Source organism: Myotis nattereri, assembly GCF_964212035.1.
Source record: "Myotis nattereri genome assembly, chromosome: 18".
Classification (NCBI taxonomy): domain Eukaryota; kingdom Metazoa; phylum Chordata; class Mammalia; order Chiroptera; family Vespertilionidae; genus Myotis; species Myotis nattereri.
The window spans coordinates 1,742,651-1,768,790 of record NC_138093.1 but is presented as its reverse complement, the minus strand read 5'-3'; the positions used below and the strand labels follow the sequence as shown (position 1 = coordinate 1,768,790).

At 46.9% G+C, this 26,140-nt stretch overlaps 1 protein-coding gene across 4 annotated transcripts in view; it reads left to right on the top strand.

Moving 5' to 3' along the window:
- The first annotated feature begins 370 nt into the window (after positions 1–370).
- Positions 371–26,140, top strand: part of DPYD (dihydropyrimidine dehydrogenase) — a 349,138-nt gene continuing 323,368 nt past the window's right edge. For 2 of the 4 annotated variants that reach the window (XM_081111986.1, XM_081111988.1), the window contains exons 1-2: positions 374–510; positions 22,223–22,333. In XM_081111986.1, coding sequence (XP_080968112.1) covers positions 472–510; positions 22,223–22,333 — 150 coding nt within the window. In that variant the 5' untranslated portion in view covers positions 374–471. Of the gene's footprint in view, positions 511–22,222; positions 22,334–26,140 lie in introns of all 4 variants that reach the window. The other 2 variants (XM_081111987.1, XR_013997127.1) reach the window with 2 other exon arrangements.

Below are 26,140 nucleotides of genomic sequence, written 5' to 3'. Positions count from 1 at the left end.
CCCCGCCCACCGAGCTCAGCCCTTAACTGCAAAGGGCAGCCCCTGAACCCGCGCTCTCTCCCGCCCTTCCTTTCGCCGCGGAAGGGAAACCAGCGGCCGGGCTGGGGGCGGGGAGGCGGGAGGCGGACGACGGGTCCCGGCGCGCGCAGGGTGACCCCAGCTCCCCGCACCGAACCCCGCCCGCGAGTCTCCCGGCAGCGCGAAGCCCCGCCCAGGGGCGTGTCCCCTGTTAGCCCCGCCCTAGGCTGCCATCCCGCGGCCAATCTGGGGCGTGTCCTCTCGTGTTATTCCCCGCCCCCGGGCGTGTCCGCCTGCCCGCCCCGCCCCCGCCCGCGGGCGTCACGGCCGGCCCCGCCCCCGCGCCGCTGGCCCCGGGCTTCCTCTTTCCCGGTCGCCGCACTCGGCTGCACTCCGAGCCCGAGGACGCGAGCGGAGGGTCTGTCTCCAGAGTCCCCACCGGCACGCGCAGCCATGGCCCCCGTGCTCAGCAAGGACGCGCCCGACATCGAGGTACGGACTGCGCGCTGGCTCCCGGGGCCGGGAGAGGGTCCCGGGGGGTCCCCGCGGGTGGGAGCCGGGCAGGCCCTCGGCCACCCCTGCGCCCCGGGAGGAGCGGGAGCCGCGGGGACCTGGCCTCCGCGGGCGGTGTGCGTGGCGGCCGAGGAGTCCCGGGCGTGGAGCGGGCGCCCTTGGAGCGGGACAGGGTGGGGGAAGGTCAGGAAGCCCGTCCTGACCTGAGTGGCGCGGCTGAAGGGGCGCAAGAGTTGCAGGCAGACAGGGGGCTCTGCAGGCCCGCGGCGCCCGGTTCCCGCAGGTCCCCGCTCCGCCTGCTCGCCCCCCACCTGCACTCGGGACACCTGCCTGCTGCCCCCACCTGCGGGGTCTGCAGCTGAGGAATCGCCCAGGCGCGGTGCCTGCAGGACGGCTGTGTGCGCGGCTGTGGCCGTCCCGCTGGCCGGAGCGCAGCTCGGGGACAGCGTAGCATCACCGAGAGCCTGAGAAATGCCAGGGAGCCGGCTTTCTCCCCGGTGAGCAGGTTATGCTCTCCTCTTGCTTTCCTCTGTTTTCTGTAAAAATGTCATCTTTCTTTCTGAATATTAAGTCCCACCTGACGTGGCCATTTCCCGTGAGTTCTCCCCGGGCCCCTATGCGTGCTGTGAGAAAGACTTAATTGTAAGTAGGACCTGAGGGCACACACTCACCCACGGCAGCATTCCTGAGCCGCCAGGCACTGCTGTTTAGTTTATGGTGGGTTTTGTTTGAGGCTTTTCTTTATGTGAGTCTGATAAGACCTGTTTGCTCACGTGTGTGTGTGTGTGTGTGTGTGTGTTCTTTAGAAATGACAACAATGTCCTTTCGTCCGCTTTCAGCGGCTTAAGTAAAAGTTTAAAACCACCTGTTTGCAGAGTAGCTGCTTTTGCCACGCTTTGTCTCTGCTGTTGATGGAAGGAACTTGTTATTCTGTGTGGAGAGTGGCCGTAGTGTGTTCTCCAGACTCCATACACTGGTTTGAAAATTCCACTTTAGTAACAAGCGCCCAAGTACATCTTGTGGGCTTCTTCAGTTGATTTACTAGTAATTTCTCTCGCAGATAATTTACTTGTTCGTATGGGTCAATAGGATATATGTAACCCAATGCCTGTGTATGTGCGCAAAGGGTAAAAGAGGCGGGGTTGACATTCTGGCTCTTTTTGTCCTTGTTACTTTGACCTAACCGCCCCCCCCCCGCCCCCCACCCCCTGCGCAACAGTAGCAAAGTCCCTCAGTTTCCAGTGCTGATTTCAGAAATAGGGGTGCTAGAGGGCAGCTGGCTTTGGCCTTTGAATTTCAGAATGGTATGTTATCTGCCTAACTGAGTTCTTTCTCAGTCTCTCTTATATTTGTCTTTGAAATCAGTTCTTAGCCACTTCACACTAAGGAAAAGATGCCAGTGACACTGATGTGACTGGCTTAACGTCGTATATTGTTTCAGCTGAGACCCTGTTAGAAGTCAGAGCCCTCACACTGGCCTCCACCTGACTTTAAGTCTATGCAGCCGGCCTGCCCGACATTCCTTATAACCTAGAATAGTGGTTTTTCAGCATTTATGTTGTTCGGATATGCAACACACTTGAATCAGTAACCTCTCTGCTCATACACCTGCCTTTTCCCTCAAAGTAAAGCTGTGATGCGGGAGCTAGAGGACCATGAAGGACTGAAATCCCTCCTTCACATACAGTGCAGTGAAGAAAAATACCGTAAGCCTCGAGCAGGGGTCGGCAAACTGCGGCCCCTTGCGTGTGGCTCTTCCACAGAATACCACGTGCAGTGCGATTGGAACTTCTTGACCACAGTCAAGGGGCCAAAGAGCCGCATGCGGCTCGAGAGCCGCAGTGTGCCGACCGCTGACCTAGAGGAACATGCATGGTCCAGCTTAGATGTCTCAGTTGTCCTATTGACTTACCACAAGAGTTCACTTTTGTTTGAAGAACTCGAATGAATTAGGAAGACTCGGTGTTCGATCCAGTTCCAGTGCACACATTGGGTTTATAAACCCGCGGCCTAGAGTTCCATCTGACTGTGACCACCGCCGTAGTCTCCAATATATGGAGAAGCGAGTCATCTTGAAAAACATTTTTTTTTCATTTTTTTTTCCCCAAACGGTAAACAAGTTCCCTTGATAAATGTGAACAGAACAGAAGGTGTTGGTGACAACCTGCTATAACAGTGATTTAATCCACCCCCCCCCCCCTCCCCCCCAAGCTACCTACAGACCCTCAGGTCTCATCAACGCAGTCAAGACGCATCCTTGTTTCGGAGGGAAAGGTCACTGAGGTGAAACACGTTGCTCCGGGTGGTCCCTCCGTGATTTCCAGCCTCCATCCAACATCCCATCAGGGTGGAAAGGTTGGGAGCATGAAAAGCAACCAGAAGGACGCCAGACCCAAGACTGGAATGTCCCTGAGCAGGAAGATGGGCCCAGCGAGGGTGCATGAGAAGGCCACAGAGACCAGGCACCGGGATCGCGCTCGTACACTCGGCGGTGGTTGCCATTGCGGTCATGGGCGAGGAGGCATGAGCAGGCAGGTTTATTGGGGTTGAGGTATTGCACCCTCCTTTTTCCTGTGACTTTAGGCAAGTTTCTCAATTGCATAATATGCTGAGTAAGAAAGAAAGGAGGTAATTAGCCAACAACAGTCCACACCTTGTCAGGAAAAAGGACAGACCTGTTAGAAAGTAAAAGTACAGAAACCTATCAGGAAAGTCAGTGCCAATCAGATAATTAATATTCTGAAGTTCACCAACAGTAGCTGTTCTTGTCTTCTGAAAGTTCGCTGGCTCTGTGCACTCGCTCTTTGAATGCAGCTGAGCGGGGTCCAGGGTGACTTTGAGCACAGAGTCTCCTGGAAGGTTCAGAGGCCTGCAGGCTTCCCACCCGCCTGCCTCCATCACTTCCCCGGACGTCAGCAGGGCCTTCACGGTACTTGATGCCATTTGGGTTGGTGGTGAGTGTGGTATCAGCACCTTGAAAAGCAAGTCAGAACGATTTTGGAAGCGTTTGCCTTTGTTCGTTGTCTTGTTTCCCTCCCGCTGACATGGGTAATCGAGGATAGGCTACAGAAGTGTAGTGAGCCCTGGCCGGGTAGCTCGGTTGATTGGAGTATCGTCCCCTTAAGTCAGTGGTTCTCAACCTTGGCTGCACATTGGAATCACCTGGGAATCTTTTTAAAATCCTGATTTCTGGGCCTCATCCTCCGGAAATTCTGTTTCTTTGTTATTAATGTTGTGGCCTCACCCCATAACAAAGAATTTCTGGAGGATGAGGCCCAGAAATCAGGATTTTAAAAAGATTCCCAGGTGGTTCTAATGTGCAGCCAAGGTTGAGAACCACTGCCTTAAGTCAAGGTTTTCAGCTTTGATCTCCAGTCAGGGCACATAACAACAAATAGATGTTTCTTTCTTTCTCTCTAAAATCAATAAAAATGTAAAAAAATAAATGAAAGTGTTTGCTTTTACATTTTGGTAACATTTACAACCCAACTGAATTGCTACCTCCTCCTCCACTGCTCCCACAATCACAGGTCAGGGTCCAGCCCTTGAATTTTATTAGTGAGTTAGTGAGGGGTTGTAAACTCATTTCAAATTGACCCTGAATGAAGAGGGAGGGATTTCAGCCCATTGTCCACAAAATCACAGTGCATTTCCAGTCAAATAAAAGCAGTTCCGAATGGCCTATCTTATGGATTCTAATCATTGGGGAAGATAATCGAGAATTTTCTGTGTTTATTAAGAAAATGAGATAAAATGATAGATTTGGAAAATGGGACTGTAATGGGAACAACTTGCGGAACGTCAGTTTTAAGGAGCATTTGACAAAAGGAAAGACCGTGAGTTACAAATGGGTAAAGATGGCGGGAGATTGTTTCAGAATAGCCTTTGTCAGAACTGCCTTTGCCCCAGGGAGGCTAGCGGGTCCTGGATCCAAAGGGGCCAATAGGATTGAACTTTGCAAGAGCCGTGGTTCTTGGTTTACCTGCCCTTGTAAAGTGTTTATTCCTGTACAAGTAACAGCCTTGTCTTCTTTTATCGGCGAGGCACCGGGGAGCTATGGAAATGCTATCTTGACTTGCGAAGGCTTTTACTTCTTTATTTTTAATTTTAAAACTTCAAACCTGTTTGGTGAGTTTCGGTTGCCCTCCCTACGTTAAGCTGCCCCAGGGATCACGCTGAAGGTACATTTCCTTTCTAAGGAATTCAGCTGGGCAGGAGAAAGGTATCTGATGGTGTGATCTGGAGAGTTACCTCATTCCAGGGATATTGTTGTGGCTGTAAGGGACTTCACATTTCTATAGTCAAGCATGGTCAGATATAGATTTCAATCCAGTTAAAACATTCTACCTGCTATATATGAGTTCAGATGGCTGGGTTTAGTAGTTTAATTAAAAGCCATGAGATTAATGACTAGAGATGAATCTATCACTAGGGAGGTTTTTAGCTTGAATCAGCTTCATCTTCATCAGAGCAGGTAGTAATTGTAAAAATGTGCTGGGATTCAGTAGCCTCCTTTCTTGCCTTTTGGAAGAAAAGGCCAGTTTTGGAGAGCTGAACATTTACATTAAGGAATTCCTAAAAATTCCAAGATCTAGATTCAGAATGCTGAGGTAACGGCAAGACCTTTAGGCAATCCTGTCTTTCCTTAACTATTTGAATACAGCATTTTTACCAAATCTGGACATAAGCTGGCAAACGACCCAAGAACTGAAAAATAGACGTTCCAGTAAGGTAAACATGGCTGGTCTCCGTGGGAGAACCCTCACAATTAGCACAATCTTACATTAAAAATTAGAAGCCCTAAAATTAAAGACCATGAGACTGAACAAATGTAAGTAATAAAATAATAATTAAAAAGAGAATCAGAGAGTAGATGTGGAGCAGGCATTCGTGGGCTGAAGAGCAGATTGAAAAGTAATATTTTATTTTTCTGCCTCAGCCACATGGACACAGCGACCAATACGGGCCCCAAACCTTTAGTCCTTAAAGCTGTAAGGACAGTTCTTCGTCATCTCTGCTCTGCTTTAATTCAGAAACATTGAACGCGGCATTCTGAGATTATGCGTTTATCTATAATCGGGATGTTAATTTTCAGAGGTGACTTGTTTACCTTCTGAGCTTCATTTGCTCTTAATCCTCCGAGTCAAAGCAGGAGGTGTTCTTGGCCTCGAACATCAGGAGTGTGGGTGTTCACAGACACCCTGGGGCCAGGTACACGAGGGAGATCACGCTTAATAGGATTATGCCTTCCCTGTGGTTCAGAATACTTACAGCTTCCGTAATTAAAATGTCATACCGGCAGGTTCGAAACATCGGCACTCACTTCAACGTATAGCTTTCCTCTTAGACCGAACAGACAGACACCTATGGATGGTAGCAACTCGGGACTTTTGTAGAAAGTTATTTATTTTGTATTGCACAGCATCAAGTTCTAGTCCATGGATTACAAAAAGCATTGCATTAAAACAGGCCTGGGTTCAAATCCTGACTCAATTATTTTATTTATTTTTTAAATCCTCAAGGACATGCTTAGAGAGAGGAAGACAGAGAGATGAGAGAGAGAGGAAGACAGAGAGATGAGAGATGAGAGAGAGAGAGAGAGAGAGAGAGAGAGAGAGAGAGAGAGAGATGTGAAAGAGAAACAGCCACCAGTTGCCTTCCAGACATTCCCTGATCGAACCCTAACCTGGGCATGTGCCCTGACCAGGAACAGAACCAGTCGAACGGGCAACTTTTCAGTGCAAGGACGACACTCAACCAACGGAGCCGCTTGGGCCAGGACTGGCTGTTTTTCGTTTGTGTGAGTGTGGCCAGCGCTTACCTGGCTGTCGCTTCTCCCTCTCTCCTTGGGGTGTGGTTTTAACTGTTTGCTGCAGTAGCTGAACACCAGAGGGTGACGATTTGGGAGAGACCTGGAGGTGAGGGGGCCGGCGGGGGGCTCCGCAGGGAGTGGTGGGTGATAAAACACGGCGAGGCGGGGCGCCGTCTGTATAAATCAGGCCTGGGGTTGACATGTAATTTTGCGTGGGTCCCCTGAGAAGTGGCCCTCAGGGCTTCATTATTGATGAAGAGATTTTTCTTCAAAGTGGCCCAGTGAGCAGTGCCTCCAGGGGACACTCATAAGCACTCAGAATATCAATTTCCAAGCACCTGGGAGGTAGGGACACAGGCTGTCACTTTAATTATTATGATCGAGGCAGAGGACAGACAGTGCGAATGCTATTACACAACCAAAGCTGAAATTCTCAAAGAAATAACATTATTAGAAGCCGGTGCCAAAAATTTGTTATCTAAATGAGAGTTCCGAACGAGCTTGGTGTTTGTTGCTTTCTTGGTGCAAAATGCGTTGATGTCCAACTCCCTCCCCTTCCCAGATGAAAAAAATTATTTGTGAGCAAATACAGAGTGTGCAGGCGCGCTTAGAAGTCTAGAAAAACTTTCTTTGAAGCTAATATGCTCGCTTAGAGAGACCAAAGCTTAGTCCATTCTGTACCAAAACATAGTGAGTTGGTGTTTTATTGTTTTTAATAATCGTGTAGGTATTTCTTTTCAGGAAAGGACAGCTCCACATCCCTTCTAAATATCACTGAGAATGCCAAGAAATAATTTTCACTAAAGCGCTGGTTCTGATCTGGCCCCAGGACCAGTGAGAAAACCACCAGAAGAATCAATCCACTGCGGCAGAGCAGCAGGGTCGGGGTCGGCGCTGGGTGAACCCTGTGCCCCAGGATATTAGATGGGGATCACCCTGTGCAGACAAGCGCATGCCAACTGCTCCTTCACTCTAATCTCCAGTAATTGAGGTGCCGCGAAAGGGTGTAGGTGTCTTTTTCCAGGGACACGTGGAGGGCTGTCCTGGCTGAGATGGGTGGAGTGTAAGTCAGGTGTCAGACCAGGGCTGGCAGATGAGAGTTACGGTGGGGATGTGGCTCTGCACATTGGCAGCGTGTTTGCCCCCGCTGCCTTACTTAAAAACATGGTTCCAGATGCGGCTCAGTTGCTTGAGCAGCATCCCATGCACCCAGCGGTCACTGGTTCAGTTCCAGGTCTGGGCACATGTGGGCTCAGTCCCCAGTAGGGGGGGAAGCAGGAGGCAGCTGATCAATGGTTCTCTCTCATTGATATTTCTCTCTCTCCCTTCCTCTCTCTCTCTGAAATCAAGAAAGACGTGTTTAAACATAAACACATACATAAGAACACGGTCCAGCCCTACAGAGCTATCTCTCAGAAACGATCAGGCCAAGGGCATAGAAGGGTTGGAGCAGTGTGATTGAAGTCAGCAGTGACCTGGAGATTAACACCTACGCGAATGAGCCCCGCTTACGGGGCTGTGGATTCAGACATCAAAATACATGACATGAAGATGGGAGTCCAGGAAGGATAGGAGTGGGCGGGCCTTTGGCCGTGACCTCGGCTCCCACCGTGTGCCTTCACAGTTTTCTCCGTCTGGCGTTTCCCGTTCACATCTCCCGGGAGTCCTGCACGGGTGGGAGTGGAGCGAGGCCCGAGAGGCTTCTGGTGCCCCGGCCAGATGGTGGCAGTGGACAGAGGTGGTGACAGACCGTCCGTCATTTTCTGTCATGGTGCCACTGAGCAGCCCTGCCCTTTGCCAGGCTCCTTTGACTCTAAGGACAGATTCTGTCCTCTCTGGAGAAAGCAGGAAGAAGAAAAGGCAGAGTGGACTGTGAGACTTGAACTGGTCATGGGGTTCTCTGCCTTCCTGTTTTGTTCCCTTTAACTTCTTCCATTTGGACGTGAGCTCTAAACGCTGCTTAGCTGGGCTCCTTGACGCAAGGGCATTTTTCTTTGGCATCCAATGTACATAAGGGGCTGTGATGGGCTGGGAGAGCAAGAATGGCCCACGGTCAAGGCAACAGTTCACATTTGACGATTAAGAAAAATGCCATTACAAGGGTGTGAGCTACACGGGACTTCTATTCGCCTAACCCTTGCCCCCTTTGCCTCTTCAGTCCTAGACCATTTGGCGTGAATTATGCTAAAATGGCAAAGACGTAGAGGTATGTATTCCATAATTATAATTTGTACTACAATACTCCAAAGATACCCATTGGCCCAGTTCTCAGTAAATCTGGAAATAAAATGCATCAGGAACCTATGTGCATATTTGGTTTTGTAACTTAAAAATCTATACCTCCATGAAAACCTATGGCTCATCAGGGCTGGGGAGCCTTTTTTCTGCCAAGGGCCATTTGGATAGTTATAACGTCATTTGTGCGTGTGGGCCATACAGAATTACCAACTTAAAAATTAGCCCGCTCTATTTGGTCTGACATGTAGGGAGCCCCCCTAAGGCTGTGGCAGGCCAGAACAAGTGGTTCCTTGGGCCTTATTTGGCCCGAGGGCTGGACGCTCCCTACCCCTGGCTTAGATGGTAGAACCTTTGGGCTGTTGACTCACCTTTTGGGTCATCTTTTCTGGGAAGACTGAGTTTCACTGACTGGTTACGCAAGTTTTCACGCGATTAACTCAAGCTCGCCAGTGCCTTTGTGCACCATGGAAACCAGTTGATTGACGTGGAACTTGGAGTTCCTTCCATCCTTGTGAAGGGATCCACACTGAAATGCAGGATCACCTTGCCGCCCCGTGAATCCTGCGAGATAATCTCGGAGTCGTCCCATGGTTTAATAATGGCATCTTTAAATGTTGTTGACTTTTTATTAGTATAATGGATGCTCAAAGTAACAATGAATTAATTATGGAGGGCTTTTCAGGAAAAGCAGTGGTGCTCATCACTGCTCTTCCCAGGGAGGTGCTGCGGAATGCCTCCTTGGGAGTTGGGGGGAGAGGGACAGGGAGTCCCCGATGCTCCGTGGTTGCTGGTTGCTGTTGGGTGGTTAGGTGAGCATGTCCTCCATGCAGAGGTTAAGCCCTAGAAAGGTGGAGGTGGGAAGAGGACCTCACGACCGCCTCTCTCCTGCCATTGGAGCTGGGTCTCGAACACCATTGTCTAGTCTCCACACGTCTCCATCTTTTTCCAATTTGTACTAGCAGGACTCCAAATTTTATTTATTTAGCATCATATTTTTTGGTCATTTTTCTTTTTGTCTGTGGCCATTTGCCTTGCGGTTTTGGGAAAGTACAGTTTTGTTTTGTTTTTAAAGGCTATTTGGATCTCTGGGTTCCTCTAGTGTACTTTGAAAATAAAAGACAATGAATTTTATTTTAGAAAATAAAAGACAGTGAATTTTAAGATAATGCCTACACATGTTTTTAAGGACTAATTTAAAGAAGATACCGTTATTCCTAAACATGTTGCTGTGTTTAGGACAGGATTAATGTAATAGGCGCAGAGCATTTCCGCGGCCTCGCCCATGTTCGGTGTTGCTGTCCAAGACTGCTGTGTTTTGCCTGTTTCACAATTCTGGTTTTAGCTGAAGCTCTACTTTGGAACTGACACATGCATTGTGAGAGACATGTACATATGCATTTACAACTTACCATGTGCTTCATCCAGTGTGTAAGAGTGGATGACTCAAATACTTGAGCTATTTATTATCCTGCTTTTATAGGAGGATTGAACTTCATTTTAATTAATGCCTTTTTAACTTTTTCCAATAAAATATATTATGCTTGATATAACAAATTTCAAGGCAAAAGAAATCTGAGCCCGGCCAGGTGGCTCAGTTGGTTGAGAGTCATCCTGTACACCAAAAAGGTTGCGGGTTCGATCCCGGGTCAGGGCGAGTAGGAGAGGCAACCAATGTATGTATGTATCTCTCTCTCTCTCTCTCTCTTTCTCTCTCTCCCCCCAACTCTCCTTCCTCTTTCTAAAATCAATAAAAAAAATCCTCCATTGAGGATTAAAATGGAAAAGAAATCTGAGCTCTATTGTTAAACACATTGTTTCTAGCCCGTTAGGTTCTCACTGTACTTCATCGTAAATACAGGAGATGTGTCCATCACCCAGCCTTTGCCTCTGTCAATCAGAGCGAGTGTGTGACGAGCAGGAATGGAGCCCACAGTTAAGCCTGTTGGGTAATTACGCAGCAACCTTGTTAATTCCCATCAGTCTTCCATTAAGGCAGACTCTCTTCCATGCCAGCACAATAACCTTAATTATAACTAATATCTGTCATTCTCGAGAAAGATGCTCGTACCTTCGAACACATTCAGGTGCCAGGACGGCTGACAGACGGTCTGTGGACCCGTCCAGCGCCAGGAAGCGCCTTTTATCAAACACCTGGAAGTTATTACAGTTGTTTCTCCCCAAACGGAGCATAATAGCGATTGTTTCCTAGCGGCGTGCCCTGCTTCAGACAAGTCGTCAGAGGGAAAGGGCTCTGGTTAGCAGGCGCCTTTTACAAAATAGTCTACGAATAAAATAATAAAAGAAACCTCCCTAGACACTGAATGCTGCTAATTTGGGGAAATTATTACTCATTACACAGCGATGCCACTGCTTAAAATGTATTTTCCGTATGAATCTGCACAGTGACAGCTGAAGTGTGAGGAGCTTTGTGTGGAAGGTGACGGCGACAATTTACTCATCTCGAGATGAAGAGTATCTCCATGGCAATGGAAAACGCATAATGCTTCAAGGATTCTTTCAAATGTAGGGATCATGCAGCCTTTCTGGGGGAAATAAAAGAAATCTAGCTGTATCCAACACCTCTCCGAAACCCTGAACTTCTGACCTGTCATTGCCTCTCTCTCATTACTCATCCAGTTCCCCATTTCTGCTCCGTTTCTGCTTTTATATGTGGCTTCCAGTCAGAATTAGGGTCAGAGGCAATATGAAATAATGAATAACTCAAAATATTTGAAGATATTTGGGACTTATTTTATAGTAGTATTTTTTTATAAAAAATATTTTTATTGATTTCAGAGAGGAAGGGAGAGAGAGAGATAGGAACATCAATGATGAGAGAGAATCATGGATGGGCTGCCTCCTGCACAACCCCTACGGGGGCTCAAACCTGCAACCTGGGCATGTGCCGGGACCGGGAATCGAACTGTGCATGAACTCCTGGTTCATAGGTCGGCGCTCGACCACTGGCCCACATCAGCTGGGCTGGAGTAGTATTTTTGAATGAATTTGGTGATGCAGTGGAGTCAGGAGACATGGTCCTCACCTTGATGGCCTTTCGCTTGGGTTGTCCTTTCACCTTATGAGGTCTGTCGGTCAATGGACCTCGCTTCTGGCTCTGACACTGAGAAGGTGCAGTTCAAACCAGTGCAAACTTCCTTTATATTCTGTTCTGTACGAGGTACTGAAGATCCTGAGGTTTGTCCTAGGCAATCATTATACTCAATAAGCTCCCAGTCTAGTGGAACAGACAGGCACATAAGCAGAACATATTAGGCAAGCGCGGGTTTCACTCAAATCCATGATCTAATCATGCATGTGAAATTTTTTTATGAATCGAAAGTGTTAAGTATGTAATTTCTGTTCTAATGGAAGTAGTGTTACTTGACATTTCTGAGTTGTGAACTCTATTTTTGGTACCAGAGCATCTGTGGTTTCTTCACAATTAAGGGAAAAAATCTTAGCTTTTCAGATAAGATGTCTGGATTTAATTCAAATCCAACAATTGAAAGGCACTTGAAACAGCTCTATTTCGCTGTCAAAAATTTTTTTAGCCTATATGTCATTTGTAAGATGCCACCGACGTTCAAGTGCAGTGCCAGGAAGAACGGAACACTCTTTTTCCCTAAGCTCGTTCTACATTCCAACTTTTATTTTCGGTGGTTACCACTCCCCAGTAATCACACATTGTTGACACGAGAGGTACTTCACCAGGAACAGTCATTGTCCTCAACTCCTGCTCGAGCTTCCTTATCGGTGATTCCAAGTGCCGCCTCTTTCTCTTCCTTTAAACCAACAGCTGATAACCAAGGTGTGCCAGGCGGTTGTCGGACCCTGTGGCGGAGAGAGAGGTGACAGACCTTTAAAGTCTGACTTCAGGTCTTGTCTACGTAGTTGTCAGCCCCAAAGCAAAACTCGTTTCATTATTTACATGGACTAGTCAGCAGCCCCTGAGTTGCATGCATTAAAATAAATATGAAGCTAATGTTACCGCTGCCCGTGGAGAAAGGGTCGTGATTTATAGTGTAGAGTCTGAGGCCGGAGAGCTGGTTGGAATCTCTGGCATGTTCTTGACAGGTGACTCAGCCTCCTGGTAATTTTGTTTCCTTCTCTGGAATCTGGTGATAATACTAAGGGCCTCCTGGGCTTGTGATGAGGAAAACCCTTCAGAAAGGTGCCCGGCGTACTGGTAGCCCCCATCATAAACAGTCATTCAGTGGAGGAACTTTTAGGGCAGTGGTTCTCAACCTTCTGGCCCCTTAAATACAGTTCCTCATGTTGTGGTCACCCCCAACCATAAAATTATTTTCGTGGCTACTTCATAACTGTCATGTTGCTACTGTTATGAATCGTCATGTCAATATCTGATAGGCAGGATGGTCTTAGGCGACCCCTGTGAAAGGGTCGTTCGACCGCCAAAGGGGTCGCGACCCACAGGTTGAGAACCGCTGTTTTAGAAAAAAAAACAAAAACAAAAAACCATGTCAATGTGTTATTTTCAAATCAGGGGCACTAGGAAATTTTGAGGGAGAGTTGAACTGTTGTCTGTCTGGAATACACAGCAGGCTGAGAGCCAACCTTGAAAGGAATAGGATGCTGATGGCAGTGGCGCACCTGAGAAGTTGGGGTGCCACCTAACGCGGCCTGGCGGGAGGGCTTTCACACAGTGCAGCTTGAAGGGGAGGGTTACACGCGGGGGATGGCTGTGCGAAGTTTCCGGCAAACAGTTTACCAACGACCGGTGGGCGCATTTTTGTTCGCATCCTTGTGCCATATTGTAAAAGACTCACGTCTGTTCAGAGGGAGCACCCCATCAGCAGCCGATCAATGCAGATGAAAATGAATCTTTTTTTTTTTTTTTTCCTGTGCTGGCCCGACAACATTTCCATTGATCATTTTTTGAAATGAGTAATTTTTGGGTTAGGATTTTTTGACATCTTGATGGATTTCAAGAAAAATACTAACTTATGCTGATGTGATTTCCCATTTGTCTTTCAAGTACAGGAGCCAAATGCTCTCATTTTGACACTTAGGTGCACCCTGGCTCGGAGCATGTTCCCTGGTGGCGTGGCCTGTCAGTGCTTCCCACACCTGGTTGGCCACCGGAATCATCTTGGGCACCGCGTGCACCAGATTACGAGGCATATTATTTAAAAAAATGAATGGAAGTGGCTGAAACAAGACAGTAATTGATTTCTTCTGGTGTAAAGGAGTCCAGAGACACCTGGTACGGGGCATGCGGCCCTTTTCTTACCCACAGGCTTCTGTCTTGCCACTCGGGTCCCCTCAAATCTGTCTCAGTTCACCTGGGAAGTTAGAGCCCCTAAAGGAGGAAAGGAAGGAACAGAGGCGTGCACCCCTCGCTTTAATGCGACTCCCCCAACCCCTCCCCTAAATACAGCTCACTGGCTGGAGCTTAATGAAGATAAACGTGAGTGGAGAGGTCACTGCTGACATTTTGGAGAATGTCTTTGCTTCTTGTCTAGGTGCCTTACAAAGTTAAGCTGCGGGAGGGAGGGAGTCACCATTAAACTGGCTCTCTTGTCCCTGCTCCCGTGCAGCCGCAGGTGCAGTGACGGGGAATGCGCCCCCTCTTGGGCCCATTGATTCGCCGGAAGTAGTCACAGAGCTCAGGACCGTGCCTCCGGTTACAGATGATCGCGGTGGAAACTAGCTTAGACCCAACAAAGAGCGAAGGCATCTGGGTCACAGATCAGCGGGAACCAGGCACACAGTCCAGTGTCCTCTCTCCATGGACTGATGGGGGGCATGCTTGATTCCCCCGGTGACGCTGCGTGACGCGTCGCCAGCTGGGCAGGCTGAGCCAGGCCCCAGTGCCCAGGGCTTTCACTGGGCCTCGGCCGTGTAGGCATAGGGTGCTGCAGCCTCGACTCGGCCTCAGGCTCCAGGCCAGCAGAGAGTGAGCAGATGCTCATCTGCAGTCCCACTGTGCGCTCCAACTGCCTGCTGCAGCCGGTCCGGCAGAGCCCGGGCCTCGGCACACAAACCCTCGGGCAGGTAGGCACCCCCAGCTCAGCGTCCTGGAGCAGGTCCTGGGCCCTTCTGGCCACAGGCCTGGGAGGGCCTGCGGGACGCAAGCAGCTCGTGCCGGCTGCCTCAGCCTGTGTCCTGCACCCGCTTCCACCTGCAGCAACCACAGAAACAAAATCTGCGAAGCAGGGGCTGTCGGGCAACCAAAGGTAGTTACGGCCGCGAGAGGGTAAACTGGTAGGAAACCATTTGGGCCCAGCAGCGTTTCATTACGACCGTAGTAAAGGGCATTGTTTCTCTACATCTCACTTGAGGTTTCAGCGGAAATTGTTTGAAGTGAGGTACTTGTGCCCCGAAGTTGGAATTGCTGGGCCATGTTTGGTAGACAAGGGAGGTACCTCGATCTGACTTCATGCTGCATGTTTTCCACGCGGTAATAGCACTTGTAAAGGGCCATGATGGCGGCAGGTGCTCACAGCGCGTTCATTGTGAATACAAGGTCTTGGTGTGGCGAACACACAACCCAGTGAGCACAGGATGGGTGGTAAAGGGTGTCCCAAAATTCACGCAAGATTTGAATTATGCGTGAGCCTTAACAACAACAACAAAATAAAAGCCTCATTTTACTTGGTTTATTGAATCAGATTCTAATATCTGTGGCCCTTTGATTTCAATCCCTTCAATTTGATCAGCATTACCAAGGACCAATGATGGCCCAGGAGCAGGGACAATGAAGACCAATGAAGACCACGGCTTTGCATATGTGCCAGCAAAGCCGTGGAGGCCATTTACCCGATGTGCTATTCCATACATAACCCTAGACTGTATACTTTATGAATCAATAAAAAATTTACAATTTTTAATTATAAACCTGTGTTTTCTATCAAAATGACTTGTTACGTGAACTTTGGGACGCCCTTTACAATCCTGTGCCTGAAACCTGTGTAATTTTGTTAACTAGTGTCAACCCAATAAATTCAATAAAAAGGAAAAAAATATAAAAAATAGAATCCCCTAAAAAAAGAATAGAAGATTTCACCATGAAGAGAAGAAAAGTGGCTTAAATAGTAGTTAATACATGAGTTTTACATTTTTAAAAATATACACAGAATCATAGCTTTCTAATAGAACGAATCTTATTTTAGATATAGATTTGATTTCTCCTTCTTTTAGAAGCGTCCCCTGATACCAGGAGCATTTCCCCACATCAGTCAATACCCCTTTTAAGTGTGATTTGCATAGGTACGTCTATTACTCCACTGCAGACAAACCATAACTGAGCTTTTGTCTTCCTGCCGTGGACTTTCCAGCTTTTTATTGTTATAAGTGACAAATTATGTTCCCTTAAAAATATTTCTTGAAGGATTTCCCTGTTATTTTAAAGATTTCAACAGAAGCAATTAAAAAAACCAAACCAAACACAAAAACATATCCTTCAAATCGAGCCCTTCCCAGATTCACCTCTGGCTGACCCCCGCATTCCTCCATGAACACACTTACACGGCCTTATTTTTATTCATCCCTGTCCACTTCCTCCCCCTTTTGTGGGGGGCCCCTGCCTTTGGTATGTTGGAGGTGTCTGTGCTGTGTAATGAAACCCAAACTTTTGACCCGAGGACATTTTAGGAGTGGAAACAACAACCAGGGATTCGCTTGTTCTCGTGTCCGAGCTTGCTGCCGAGGTCACATGGCGTGCGGCAGAGGGAAGTGAGGGAGCGCGGCCGCCGCCTCCCCTGCGGGGGCAGTTAATGATCACACGGCTTAAAAATGTGGGTTTAGCAAATGATCACGTGGCTTAAAAATGTGGGTTTAGCAAATGATCACGTGGCTTAAAATGTTTGTCCCTGGTGACAGGGCCGCGTGCCCTCTGCTGAGAAGGAACGTGAAGAAGAAGCAGAAGTGGGCCTGTGTGGCCAGCAGGCCAGGCCTCTCCGGTGGAACTTGCTTGGTCAGGAATGTTCCTTAGTCACAATGACTTTTTTGGATTATTTTTCCTAAGGAAGTAGAATGCTTTGCGGACAGGAGACTCTATGAATAATAGCTTTGTTTTTGAGGGGTTCCCTGACCAGTTTCAGAGGAGAGCGTAGATATCAATCATTACGTGATGTCCTGTCTGCTGTGTCAGTGAATGACAGTGGCCCGAGGTGCTCCAGAAGTTCGCGGGGACAATCCAAGTCCAGGGAGGGACATGGGCATTTCTGCTTAATGTTTACAGGAAGTGGCCCTGAGTGAGAATTTACAGGAAAGTTAGCAAGTCAGCGGACATCAAGTGGCTGCATCCTAGACACGGGGAGTGCCGTGAGCAGGGTGTGCACGTGGGATTGTGCATCGACTCAGTGCACGGGGAGCCGGGGCAGCACTTGGGTGCCTGGTGTGTGGTGCCTGTTCCCGGGTGAGGGGAGTCCTGGGTCCGCGAAGCCGGACCACAGCTCCCTGAGGCGGACCTTCGTGCTGAAGAGGAGAAGGGGTGGCGAGTGGGATATTTAAGGGGCACGCACGATTTCCCTCGTGCTAATGGTGCGTTCACTAGCAATGGACCTGACTTCCCAGGCGGTCTCAGGGCTCCGTTCATTTCCATTCGTTGAGCTTTCGATGTTTTATGCATCCATCACTTGGGCGCTGGCCTGGCTTTCCTGGGAAGGGAATGGAATGTGAATTCACCTGAATGTGTTGGGGCCAGAATTCCATGAGTTCCATACGGTTGTGTGAGTGTAAAATGATGTGTACCTCGCTGTAGTATGTGATGGATTTTAGAAGCTGTATTTGGAATTCCTGGTCCCTTTGGACGGCCACAATCATTTGTGAGGAGGATACTGCATTTTCAGACAAAGAGAAGTTCAGGGGCCAGTGATTTGGTTTCACCTGGGTGACATCTCTCTTTTTCACTCTGTCTTATTTATAGCTACCTTTTCACCTGTTGCCTTCACTTTTTTTTTTTTTTTTAATATTCCTGTATGTAGATATTCAGAATTGGCAATGTAGGGGCATGAATGGAGTCCAAACTATATTCCCATCACATACTAGGTGATGACATGTAGTCAGCACATCCTATATGCCCCATTCCAGACAGTTTTCTGTACCATCTCATTTAATCCTCAGAACAACCCTATGAGGTAGTGCTATTACTAATCGCCCTGTTATAGTTGAAGGAGAGGGATTGAGAGTTCATATAAACCAAAAAGAAAAAAAGCGGTAGAGCTAAGATCTGAGCTCACATTTACCCTCTAACACTACACAGAGTACGTGGTGAATATTTAATAAGAGAGTTGCAGGACTTAGGACCATCAGAGACTTCCTCCTTCATCGATTATTGATTAACTGCAATGAGGTAGTCTTCGTGGATAAAGGGAAAACTGGCCTTTGTACAGAGCTTGTACCAGGAAAATAAGAGGATGCTGAACTACTTGGGAAGGTAATTCAACCCAAGGGTATAGAAGCCTGAGCCTGGGCCAGGAATGGATGTGCACTGCAAAAAAAAATTAGGAAAATGCGGGTCTCTTACCAGGACTGCTTAGCCTGGGTTTTCAAGGTTTTAGACTTGGAGGTTGTTTATGACGTCGGCGCAGGCGCAGTGCCCAATTCTTTCCTTTTCTGCTGCCAGCCCAGCGGGAGACTGGCCGTATCAGTGATGAGCTTGTCCGGGAAGCAGGGTGCCTCGGTGAATGTCTGATTCCTTCAGTTCACCCCGAGCTCTGGCTAACGAGTCACCTGTGGCACAGGGTGGAGTCATTGCCGAGATCGGGGCCGGGAAGCAAGAGACGGTTATGAAGGAGTTGGGCTCTCCATCGATCCCGCTTGTTGGATTGTTGTCTGAATGAAGCCACGAGGACGGGTCAGACGCATCACACAATAGGCCTCGCTGCTTCCCTGGGAGCTGGGGATGTTTACTGAGGGAAAAATAGGCATAAGGAGACCATGTTTTATTGAAATGGAGGGACTGGTGCCCAATTACCAGAACATGAGAAAAGCATGGTTTTATTTTTTATTTCTCTTTACCTGATGCTGTGGAGAGTGGATGACTTACAGAGGAGTCCACATTCGCTGGCCAAGGCGAACATGAGGGATCATTTAAACAAGACGAAATGTAGTTCGTCACGTTCAGCTTGTAGACCTAAGACGTCAGCCTGTGGGTACCATTTTCATGGCTCAGAATCACAGTAAGGGGCGACCAGTATTGAACAGGGAACGTTTGTTTGTACTTTTGAGGGAGAAGGAAGCTCCGTGGGGCCTTACGTGGGAATCATCGGGATGGTGATGAGAAACAAAGCCCTTTTTCCGAAGGGGACAGGCCAGCCCAGTGACCTCGTGCAGCTGGAATCCAAGCTCTCGAATCCCGAGGCCCCAGTGCTCTCAGGCTAAGACCTAAGACGCCTGCTTTCATTTGTGAGCCGGGCCTGTGGCTGCAGGCAGCACACCTCCCCCTCCTGCCCTGTGTTGGGGCGGGGGGGTGGGGGGGGGAGGGAGGGCACGCCACAGACGCAGAATTCTGCCCGGTATTGCGACATCCCCCCACTTCCCGGAATGCTGCGGACAGATCCGGGCAGCAGCACGCAACCTTGATCTCTTGCATAAACATCTCTGGGTCCTATTCTGTCATTTCCTCCACTAAATGAAATTAGTGAAATGTTCTCAAATTCTGTTCTTCTGTTTCTAGAATCACCATCTCCCCCCGCCCCCCAGTACATTTTTTAATTGTATTATTTGAAAGTGATTTGGCAAAGCCAAATTCTTTGCCTGGGAGACAGTCACCCTCTGTAAGGAATTTGCTTTTTATCCGAAAGGGTTAACGGGCCTCTGAAAATGCTCGATTTATCCAGCGAGGGGACCCCGAGACCCTGTGGGGACCCTGCGTTGGCCTTTTCTTCGGAGGAATGTAATTTGGAAGTCTCCTGCCTCGTCCCGCCAGCTGCTTAGTTATGGGTGATATTGACTTTTAGTTTGCAAAAGTCTCGCTTTGGAAAATTGTTTTTAACAGCTCTCAACCACTCACGTCCCGTGTTTTTATTTTATATCACTTTTCATTGGGGATATTATTAAGTCAAATCCTTGGTAACCGTTCTCCGCAATTCAATTTCTTTTTACCCAAGATCCATTGAATTCAAGTCACTGCCTTTTCGCAAAAGGTTAACCCAATATTTTATGTTATGCTTTCTACTTATGCTACGCAAAAGAAAAGTCACTGTGATAAGCAGCCAATAAATTGTATTCAGAATGTTCCTTCTCAAAAGTTACATTACTCTGCCCACATAGATAAACATAATCATTTATCACAATAGGAATTGTGGAAATAAAAACTAAAATAAATGCAGCTGTCTTTCTTGCATGTTACCCAGACATTTTTTTTTCTTCCTTTCTTTTCTTCCTTTTCCCCCCCATAAATGTTGGGTACAATAACCACCTTTGAAAAATGTCATCTTCTTATGTGTGAATTAATATGAGATTAGTAATGGGTCAAGGTTAAATAACTAGACAAACAAAAACTGCATTTATTTTATATTAGGAAAATGTTTTCATTTTTTGTATAAAAATATGATTACATTTTTAATGTTGGCTCTTATCAATTAATAGGTTGCATTGGCATTATTTTATCATAAGGAGTAAACCATGTAAAACTCTTAGCTCTATTGTATGTTTGTTATCCAGAAAACATGGACATGTAAAGAGATAGTTTGAAGAAATATCGTGCCTATCATCCATAGGAATTACTAAAAATAATTGTCACTTATAGTGGGCTAATCAAGTAAGTTCCAGTGATGTTTATTAGAGTGAATACAGTATACAACGAAATCCACTAAAAATAGAACTTAGTGATTGTTGCTGTTGGTAACAGCTTTATTGAGAAATAATTTACATACTACACAATTTACTCACATGAAGTGTAGAATTCAGAAGCTTTTAATGTACTCATAGAGTTTTGCTACCATCACCACAATTAACTTTTATCACCTAGAAGAAACCACTTACCCTTTTTTTGGAAAAAAAAAAAAGGTTTTATTTATTTTAGAGAGGAAGGGAGAGGGACAGAGAAACATAAATGAGAGAGAAACATTGATTGACTGCCTCCTGCCCACCCCACACTGGGGAACAAGCCCACAACCCGGGCCTGTGCCCTGACCAGGAACTGAACTGGTGACCTCCTGGTGCATGGGACGATGGTCAACCACTGAGCCACACTGGCCAGGGCTAAACCACGTACACTTAGCAGGCACTCCCCATTCCCCCTAATTCCCCAGCCCCTGGCAACCACACTCTACTTTCTCCCTCCACAGACTTGCCTTTTCTAGACATTTTTTTTTTTTTAATCAATGGAATCATCCAATATGTGGTATTTTAGTGACCGGCTTTTCTCAGATAGCGTGTTTACCATTTTCACCTATGCTGTTTGTACATTCCCCAGATTTCCTCCTTTATTGATATCTAACTCCATTGCATTGTATTTGGAGAACTGCTTTGTATGACTTTATTCTTTTATTTCATTGAGGCTTGCTTTGCGGCCTCCTGTATGGTCTATCTTAGAGACTGTTCCGTGCACACTTGAGAAGAATGTGTATTCTGCGACTGTTGAGATGGAGTGTCCTATATGTTCTATTAGGTTCAGATAGTGCAGTGTTGTTCAAATATAGTCCTTTTTAAAAATTTTAAAATTCATTTTTTACAGAGACAGAGGAAGGGAGAGGGTGAGGGTGAGGGAGAGGGAGGGGAGGGGGGAGAGGGAGAGGGAGAGGGAGAGAGAGAGAGAAAGAGAGAGAGAGAGAGGTCAATTTGATGTTTCACTATTTATGCATTCATTGGTTGATTCTTGTGTGTGCCCTGTCTGGGGATAGAACTCGCAGCCTTGGCTTATCCAGACATCACTCAAACCAACTGAGCTGCCTGGTCAGGGCTCAAGTCTATTTCTTCTTTGTTCTTCTTCTTGAGTCTGGGATTCTTGGTTGACAGTTTTTTCCTTTTAATACTTCGAAAATCTCACCTCACTACTTCCTGACAGCTACGATTCCGGATGGGAAGTCAGCTGTTAAACTTACTGGAGTTCTCCTGGACACGAGGAGTCATTTTTGTTTTTCTCTTACTCCTTCCAAGATTTTCCTTTTGGTGTTGACGTTTAGCATTTTTGCTACTGTGTCTATGTGTGAATCTCTCTGCATTTATCCTATTTCACATTTGTTGAGCTTCTGAATGTACAGTTTAATGTTTTCTCTGTTTTTAGAATCAAATTTGGGAAGTTTTCAGCCATTATTACTTTTTATATTTTTCACCTCCTTTCTTTCCTCTCCTGGTAATCCTTTGCAGTGCATCACCTACCTTCCAGGCTGTCTTAATTTTCATCATACTTTTTTCTCTGTTCATCGGATGGTATGATCTCTCTCTAAGTTTGCTGCTGCTTTCTCCTGCCAGTTCAGACCTACTACTGAGGCCCTTTAGCAAATTTTTCATTCAATCCTTGGGGTTTTTCGCTCAGCCAGGATGTTACCGAATAAATGATTACACGCAGTAAGTTTATTGTGGAATCACAGTAGCGGAAGGGGAAAGCAACATTTATAGTGTATGTCTGCCTTTGGGTGTGTGGGGGTAATGTCAAGATAAATTTTTATTTATTTATTTTTAATACCAACATATTTACATATGTTTATGTCTTGTTCATACTGTCTTTAGAGTATCCTGGCTTTAAATCCTCGAATACAGACTCATGCAACTCTGCGTTCGACTTCGGCCAAGAAATTAGACAAGAAACATTGGAAAAGAAATCCGGATAAGAACTGCTTTGTAAGTACCACTGCTTATGATTTCACGCTGAGAAATGATCTCGCTTTACACACTGTAAGGCAAGATTTTACATTTACTTAGAAATACACTTAAGTATGAGTGAAGTACAGCTGTGGTGTTTTTTTTTTAATTAAAATATTTTATATTAGAATCATCTCAAAGTGTGTTTAATTTTACTGCTTAAAAAAAAAAATCTGTGGAAACAGTTAATTCCTATAAATTTAGTTTGGTGCCCAAATAATTTTTCTTAAAAATCTAAAATTTCTCTTAAAATAATTTGGATAATGACACAACGGTACAGAAGAGTTTCTATTACTGATGTAATTCAACTGAAGAAGGGTAAACAAACATAGAAACTCATAAAGTGTGCTTTGGGGCAACATGTGAGCATGAGGTGTTTAATATGAGCCTGCAATAGTATGTCCAGGTGAGATCTCTGGGCTGACGTATGGTTAGAGCATTGTTTAGCTGGGCCTCTGAGGAGACTTCAGGGCTGGGACTGTGAAACCATCGACCGTGGTCAAGGACAAGCTCAAAGGAAACACTGCACATGCCCTCTTAGGGGGTATACATCCATAAATTTGTAAACCAGTTTTCTTTCAACCTGATTTCCCAAAATTAATCCCCCCCCACATTAATTGTCTCAAATTAGTGAGACAATTAATAGTATAAGCTTATTTAACATTTGTTCTCTCGGTATTTTTTTTGTATACTGTCCCATACAATGATTTCAATTTATTTTGATGTACTTGTTTCCTTTGTACTCGTACATTTCATAAGGTAGGGAAAATCCATTCAGTGGTAAAGTATGCAGCAGTTAAAAATTCTTTATGAAACCATTAACAATCTGGAAACATACCATCTTTATTCATAAAAAAGCATGAGATGTCACTGTATTTAATAATGACTGTGTGCATTTATATGTCTGAGAGGCATCTCAAACTTAACATGTTGAAAATCCAAATTATGATCTTATCTCTAAAACCTGTTCTTCTTGAGGTCATCATTACCTACTCCTTCACTGACAGCAAAAATTGTTATTTCTCTCACCTTTCCTACCTAATTAGAAGGTCCTTTTGGCTTTGCCTTCAGGTATATCCGGAATCACTACCTGTCATCACTTAATCATACCAGCCTTTCTAAGTCACCACATTCTCGCTCGCTCACCTGGATCATTGCAATAGCCTGGAACCGGTTTCCACGCTTCTGCCCTTTCCCCTCCCTCCCTTCCTCCCTCCCTCCTTCCCTCCCTTCCTTCCTTCCTTCCTTCCTTCCTTCCTTCCTTCCTTCCTTCCTTTCCTTCTTTCTTCCTTTCCTTCTTTCCTTTCTTCTTTCTATAGATATATTTTTTCTTTTTTTCTTCTAGCCCTAGTCCTAACCCTAACCCTGTCTTTCCTTCTTTTTAGATAGAAAATCTTTAATATGGGGTCTGGCCATAGAGTCTCTTCTTAATAAAACAGCTGCAGAATGCTTTCCAAATTCCCCGCCCAGCATCTTTCAGGGAGTTCCCCGCTTTCTCAGAGTTCACACAGTTCCCTTCCCAGCTCGGCGAGGCCTTCTCCGTCTCCAGCGAGGCCTTCTCCTCTCCGTCTCCAGCCGCCTGTTGAAAACTGTGCCCAGCCCGCCCTCGCGCCCAGAGCCTTCCCTGCTGACGCTCCCCACAGCGCGCAGCGGTGCCATACTGCGTGGCACCCACCCATTCGGTTATGGGCGTCTTTTTCCACCAGAAGATGAAGTCCGGGGCCGGGGCGGGGATGGTTTCATTAACTGTGCCCACACCTTCTAGAAGAGGTGGCGCCCGCTGAGGGCCCTGTCCTTGCTGGTCCTGTGGTGAGCGGGGTCCAGAGCGCCCGTCATCTCGCACTCGGGTCTCGCTGTGGTGAAATGGACAACCCAGATGTGTTTCCTCGTTTCCCTGCTGGGAACGATTTGGCGGAAAATGTTCAGTGATTACTTAGCGCATTACAAACTGCTCAGTGTGGCTTCTCGGATGCTGGTCATGTGACCCTCGTGTGTCATTCCGGTATATCCCATGTCCTCCTGAGAAAAGACGAGTAGGACCATGTTACCCTAGACCCACGCAAGTGAAGGGGACCGTGGCCTGGGACGGTTGCCGCCTTCGTGACCGGTGATCTCACAGCGTCTCCGAAGGCCGCCGGAGAGGTCCCTTTCCTGCCAGGCCTCTGCCCAGCGGGTGTAAAGGTTTTACTTGTCTCCTTGGATTTTCTTTGCTTTTCCAGAGCTTCTCCTTTGCTTGGGCTTAACAGTGGTCTGTTTCGGTTTGGCTCAGGAGCCACTGCGCTTGGGGCTGGGTTCCTGGAGGCCCAGGGGCGTTCTCCCCGAGCCCTTGTCTCACGTCTCCCCGTGTCCCCGTCGGCCTTTCTTTCTCCTTCCCACCTGCTCCTGGAAACCGCCATATTCCAGGCGCTGCGGTGAATCCGCCTCAAAGATGAGTAAAAATCCGCAAAAAAAGTAGTCTAAAATGACCTAATAGATGTGAATTTAGTGTTCATAAGTGAGAACAGAGGCGTCTTCGTAGAACACAGGCATCTGACCCCCACAGGCGCCCTTCAGAAAGGCAGGTCTGAAACTCTCGCTCTGGAATTTCTTCCCTTGGCAGTTCAAATCCATCCTCGTCCTAATTGGAGACTCTGAATTCAGCAGGGGATTTAAACTGGCAAATGTGTTTATACTGGTTAATGAAGCACAAAGCAGTTACTTCCAGGATCTCTTAGGCAGGTGTTCCATAACTGCTGTTTATTTTTTGCCATTTCTGAAAATGTTGCACTGTCCCAATTAATAAATATTTTTGCACTCAGATTTCCATGACTAATTTTTAAGACCAAAGATATGTTATAAATCAGAAAACATCTGGGTGAAAATAAAAAGGAAGGCAAGTCAAGGCAGCCTATTATTAGACAGATTTTTCAAGAATCTTAGCTAATTTGTTTTAAACACTTGGCACTTAGTAGGAGTTCACAGTAAAAAAAATTCTATATAATAAAGAGCTAATATGCTAATTAGACCGAACAGTGGAACGACCACCTGGGCGACCTTCTGGGCGACCTTCTGGACGAAGCCGGGGCTATGAGGGCCAGCTGAGGCAGCCAGGGCTGCAAGGGCCGAGCCCTTTGCACGGATTTTGTGCATTGAGCCTCTAGTAAATAAATAACAGTATAGAACTTTAAATAGAATGGGGATTCTGAGCCTAAAATCTCCCCTCGTTTAGACAGGTGCAGACTTTGTCCTTTTGAAATTGGGGTGGGATCTTCCGTCAGATGAGTGCTGACCCTTAATATTTACCTCACATAGTAACATGCCCATGGGAAGGCATTTTTGGTCGAACCTTAAAGCCTGGTTATGGAATCCAAAGGAGAATTAACGAGCGAGCTCAGGTTCTGTAGGAATACAGCGCACACCTGAGTCAGTCATGAGCATCTGAAATCCCCGGCTGGCTTCCACGGTCTGCATCTGAGGCGTGGACTCGGAAGCACGTCCCCTGAACACTCTGGGCATCAGCTCAGTGGCCGGAAGCAAGCTCCCTCCGCGGCGGCGAGCGCTCTGAAAGCGGCGTGTGTTGCATCGCGCTTTCTCGATGAGCCTCCCGCAGCTAGAGAGAAGTCAGTCTGCCACGCCGGGAGACTCACAGAGGAGAAATATTTGCTTGAAATCTGACTTGTACAGTTTCACTGATGACCAAACATTGATGGAAGACCTACTGTGTGCCGGCCATTGTGGCAAGTGCTGGGGGAAGGACACACACTCATCTTGCCCTGACCATTTGCCATCATTCACACAGCCATTCCA